The 5,666-nt window shown below is 55.7% G+C and overlaps 1 protein-coding gene across 1 annotated transcript in view; it reads right to left on the reverse strand.

The window, feature by feature from the left end:
* LOC112118098 (leukocyte immunoglobulin-like receptor subfamily A member 6) overlaps positions 1-3,565 on the reverse strand; it is a gene marked incomplete at its 5' end in the record, with an annotated part of 13,381 nt that extends 9,816 nt beyond the window's left edge. The window contains one exon of the mRNA XM_029914471.1: positions 3,275-3,565. Coding sequence (XP_029770331.1) covers positions 3,275-3,565 — 291 coding nt within the window. The remainder of the gene's footprint in view (positions 1-3,274) is intronic.
* Positions 3,566-5,666: the final 2,101 nt, after the last annotated feature.

Below are 5,666 nucleotides of genomic sequence, written 5' to 3' on the forward strand. Positions count from 1 at the left end.
GGGGGGGGGGGGGGTTGCTCTGTGACTTTGTGGCGGGGGAGGGCAGTTACAGATCTTATGCAGCGGTCCTTATCCTGGCTCACAGATCCACGCAGCAGGGGATCTGTAACCCTACCCCCCCTGCCAGAAAGTCACATAGCCGACACATACACACAGTCCCCCCCAGGAGTGCTGGCAGGCTCCATTGAAATAACCAGTCCACCAGTGCGGAGCCTGTCATTCCGGGAGTTTAGAAGCATCATTTGCATCAGAACACTAAACCCGCCCCCCGCCACAGTCTGCGTCCCCGGTTTAAAATATTCCCGCGAAAACAGCAATACAGACAACGGTGTTCATTAAAAAATCGAAATGATTTTATTTTTTGGGAAGGGGAAGGGGGTGAAGGTTGTATGTAACTGGAGAGGATAGTCAAAATGGACTGGGTAAAGAAACGGGGGCAGGTTCAGCTTTTCTGTCCACAAACTGAAAAGTCACTGGTTGCCCTGCTCACTCAGGAACCTAGCTTTCAAAGCCTCCCGGATGCACAGGGCGTCCCGCTGGGATCTTCTAATGGCCCGGCTGTCTGGCTGGACGTAATCAGCAGCCAGGCTATTTGCCTCTAGCTCCCACCCCGCCATAAAGGTCTCCCCCTTGCTCTCACACAGATTGTGGAGCACACAGCAAGCTGCAATAACGATGGGGATATTGGTTTCACTGAGATCACAGCGAGTGAGTAAGCTTCTCCATCTCCCTTTGAGACGGCCAAAAGCACACTCCACCACCATTCTGCACTTGCTCAGACGGTAGTTGAACAGTTCTTTTTCTGTGTCCAGGGCGCCAGTATAGGGCTTCATGAGCCAGGGCATTAGCGGGTAGGCTGGGTCCCCGAGGATGACTGTAGGCATCTCCACATCCCCAAGAGTTATTTTGTGGTCTGGGAAGTAAATACCTTCCTGCAGCCGTCTAAACAGACCAGAGTTCCTGAACACGCGAGCGTCATGAACCTTGCCCGGCCATCCGACGTAGATGTTTGTAAACCGTCCCCGATGGTCCACCAGTGCTTGCAGCACCATTGAAAAGTAGCCCTTTCTATTGATGTACTGGCTGGCCTGGTGGTCCGGTCCCAGGATAGGGATGTGAGTCCCATCTATAGCCCCACCGCAGTTTGGGAATCCCATCGCGGCAAAGCCATCTATGATGACCTGCGCGTTTCCCAGGGTCACTACCTTTGGGAGCAGTACCTTGACGATTGCCTTGGCTACTTGCATGACAACAACCCCCACGGTAGATTTGCCCACACCAAAGTGGTTCGCGACTGACCGGTAGCTGTCCGGCGTTGCAAGCTTCCAGAGGGCTATGGCCACTCGCTTCTGGACAGTGAGGGCTGCTCGCATGCGGGTGTCCTTGCGCTTCAGGGCAGGGGACAGCAACTCACAAAGTTCGAGGAAAGTCCCCTTCCGCATGCGAAAGTTTCGCAGCCACTGGGATTCATCCCAGACCTGAAGCACTATGCGGTCCCACCAGTCCGTGCTTGTTTCCCGGGCCCAGAATCGCCGTTCAACAAAATCCACATGCCCCATTGCCACCGTGATGTCCTGGGCGCTGGGGCTCGTGGTTTCTGACAGCTCTGTGCCACTCTCCGACTTCAGGCTCTCACGGCGGTGCCGTAGCCTCCTCGCCCGATTTCTCTGCATCTGCCTCAGGGAAAGGTGTATGATAAGCTGCGAGGTGTTGAGAACGGCCACAAGTGCAGCGATGGTCGCAGCGTGATCCATGATCGCAGTGCTGTGGCGTCCGCGCTGTCACTGACCAGAAAAGTGCGCGAACTGATTTCCCGCCGGCGCTTTCATGGAGGGAGGGAGGGCGTTAGTGACGGACGGATGACGACAAATTTTTTTTACCCAGAAGGCATTGGCGGCTCGACCCAGAATTCCGATGGGCAGCGGGGACTGCGGGAACTGTGGGATAGCTGCCCACAGTGCACCGCTTCCAATATCGACGCTCGCCCCGTTAGTGTGGACTCACAAAGTCGAATTACTGTCCTTAGTGTGTCCTTAGTGTGGACACACACGTTCGACTTTGCAATATCGATTCCACATATTCGATTTAAGTAAAATCGAATTACCCTCGTAGTGTAGACATACCCAAAGTGTATTTGCCTTCTCTCAGTGGGTCAGTTGTATAGCTGATGGTCCTTCATGGGCCATCAAGCAGGCTAGGCAGAGCTAACACCAACTTGTAGGGGAAGTTTTCCAGAAACATAGCATAAATTTGAAATATATGCAGTATAGAGCCAATATTCATAACTTCAACTACAAAATTGATACACACATATAGACAGCATAATTATAACCAGTAAACCATAATCTTGTCTTAGACACCTCATTTGACCCCCTTTATACAAGATTTGGTGCCACTACACGACTTTGGTTGCAACCATGTTCTATATGGTCCCAGTTCAAATCAATAACGTGACACCCCCAACGCAAAATTGATGCAGGAAGGGATGACAGAAACATCACTAACTGCATCCCAAGAGCTCCCCATCCTTGGGTCTGTCTCACTACAGCTAGTATTGGGTTAGAAGCCATACCAGTGTATAACAGAAATGGTTTATTAAAGTCATGTTCAGTAACACGATTGAATCTCTTTACAAACTTAAGGTAAAACTTAGTTAGAACAATAGTGGATTGGATCTGCTTTTGCATTATGGTTCCTGTATGTCTCAAGTGACCTTGCCAAGAGCTAAAGAAAACAGCTACTTTGTTCATACAAGCTCTGGCAAATGTTTGGAACCCAGTTAACATCAAGTCAATGTAGCTATTAACATTGTTCATAGTACAGCAATTTTGGCATTTAGCCATGCAAGATTAGGCTGGGTCGGGTCGGTTCCCCCTCTGGGAATAGAACCAGCATCTGTCGGGGCAGGTGGAGGGGCTGAAACAGCGACTCAGCGATCACACACCCCTGCCCAACTCAGCATCGATCGTCATTGCTATTCCTGGGGAGTGGCAGGGCAGGGTGTGTGTGGCTGGGGCCAGAGCCAGCTTGGCAGCCCCTTGGCCCAGACTCCTCTGTACGTCCCCAGAGCAGGGACAGCCATCTGGGGGCAGGATCCCCCCTCAGCCCCAAATATCCAGCAGCTGTGGCTTCCCCCAGCTGGGGAACCCCCCAGTGACTCTGTCACCGTTCCCGGCCGAGTGTCCCCTCTGCTGGATTCCAGGGCTCGCGGAGACCCCCTGGGGCCTGGCTGGGTGTGGGGCTGGGAGCCGAGGTGCCGGGCTGGGCCCCTCACCTGCTACAATGATCTGCACAGGGTCGCTGGGCTCCGCGTAGGCAACTTCTCCTGTTCTGTTGCTATAACGACAGGTGTAGCTGCCCCCATGTTCCCGTCTGGCGCTGGTGATGGGAAATTCAGCCTCAGAGCCAGCAGGGTCTGTGTAAGTCAGATAGTTCCCATCTCCAGCCTTGTAGAGGAGGCTCCTCATGTCCAGGAGCTGATGCCAACACCGGATGGTGACGTTTCCCCCAGTGGGGATCACCCCACCGGGGCTGACGGAGCTGGAGGGTTTGGGGTAGGACCCCTCTGGATTCACAAAGAAACAGGCAGTAAGTGGGGGTGACACAAACCATGTCCATCTGATTCAATCCTCTGCCCATCTGTCGCTCCAGCGTTTCACCCCCCGCCTGTCCCTGGGGTGCAGGCCCGGCCCTCGGCTCACAGCCGGGGTGAGACACAGGAGGTGAGAAGGAGATTTCCAGTCTTGGATTCCTTCTGTTCTTCAGGGTCAATTCAGCCCTGCCCCCACTGTAGTCGGGGTGACTCCGGATTGACCCTGGGGGAGCTGAGATCAGAACCCAGCCCTGCCCCCACTGCACTCAGGGGGTGAATTGGGATTTACCCAGTGGGGTTCCTGGTCCAAATTCGGGTCCTTTGAGCAAGCGGCGCCCAGGACAGGTGCTCCCCCCAAAAAAACATGTGTTTACAAAATCCCCCAGTTGTTCTAACATTTTCCTGCCGACCCCTGGGGCTCAAACTCTCACTCTGCTCTGGCCCAAACCGCTCTCAGTCGCTGGGGATTTAGCTCCGCTCTGCACGGTGCCAGCGGCCCCTTTGGGGATGGGATATTTCCAAAGCTGTTCAGGGAACGTTCCGAATGCTGAGCCTGACCCACGAGCAAAGCAGTGACACACGCGTGTGCAGCAAGCCGAGGGTGAGACACAATGGGACCTTGCTCCAGTTCCTCTGCGTGTCCACGTCTTACAGACCTGCTCTGCCTGACCCGTTTCCCGGGCTACAGCCAGCTCCCCGGGCACAGTGCGGGGGCGCTGAGCACTAGCGGGTGCCCTGAGTCTGTATTTCTGGGGGGCAGAGCTTTGAGTGCAGGTGAATTCGCCCTGTGTGGTGCCCATCCCTGTAATGAGTGGGGCGAGGTCTCAGACCCCACCTCTGGGTGTGGGAGGGAGCAGAGCTCTGACAGGATCATCCCTTTGGGGGATCTGTGTAAGGGGGCTGTTATCCCCTTACTAACATTCACTGGGGGTGTTTTGGTTGCTAGCTCCCAGTACCAAAAGGGGGAGGGTCGATGGGAAATCAGGACCCTGAGACTGACAGTCCCCAGGGGCAATGGGGAGAGGCCAACGCTCCAGGTCAGCCTGATTGACAGGCCGGGCAGGCTAATCAGGGAGTCAGGAGGCCGGGGGGGTCCCGTCCCGTGTGAGCTGGAATTGCCTGGGGCAGACAGAGTGGGGCCGAGCTAAGGAGACAGCAGGGGCCCCAGCTGAGCTGGGGAGCAGAGCTGCAGCCCCAAAGCCAGAGCACAGCCCAGAGAGAGCAGACCTGCCCTGGGAGGAGACCTGCCGCAACCAGAGCCAGAGAAGCAGCCCAGGGAGCTGGAGGCAGAGCAGCAGCAGCAGCCGTGCTGAGGCAGAGTGGAGCTGGAGCCGGGGCTGGAGCAGTCCGGAGCCAGGTATGCTGAGCAGCTGGGGAGAGTGAGGGCGACCCTGGGCAGCAGGCCCAGCACAGGGAGACGCCCCCAGCCAAGAGGCCTGGCAGGCCAGACTCGGAGGGGGATTGTAACCCCGACCGGGCAGGGGCGACGCTGGGAAAAAGGGTCCTGACACCTAGAGCCTGAGAGCGTGTGGCCACCGCCAGAGCAAGTGTCCGACCCACAGCGTCTCTGCAGCACAGCCAGGGCCTCAGCAGGAGACCTGGGACCTACAAGGAACAGACTGTGAACTGCCCGGACGTTCCAGAGACACTGGTTGTGATGTTCCCTGTCACAGAGCAGGGTGATGGGTTTCCTTTAACCTTTCCCATTTTTCCTTATTCCTATTTAAACTAATTGTTAATTAAATAAACTGTATTGCTTTAAATCGTATATAATGATCAGTGGGTCAGGGAAGCATCCGGTGCAGAGAGAGTACCCCAGAGTGGGGACACCCTCGCCCCTGTCCCAGGCGACCACAGCAAGGCTGTGGGTCGAGCCCCCCAGGAATCCTGGGCCCAGCCTTGTTGGGGTTACGAGGACTCTGCCAGACAGGAGAGTGGAAGGGGAGCCCTCGAGGGAGGGAGGCCTCTGGGTAAAGGAAGTGGGAGCGAGGACTCAGATCCTTCCACTAGCCCATTTCACCAGGGTCGTGCAGAAGCCAGGAAAGTTCCCCACAATAGCAGGACCATTCCCCCA

Source organism: Terrapene carolina, unplaced genomic scaffold, assembly GCF_002925995.2.
Source record: "Terrapene carolina triunguis isolate 2854851 unplaced genomic scaffold, T_m_triunguis-2.0 Scaffold51776, whole genome shotgun sequence".
Lineage (NCBI taxonomy): Eukaryota > Metazoa > Chordata > Testudines > Emydidae > Terrapene > Terrapene triunguis.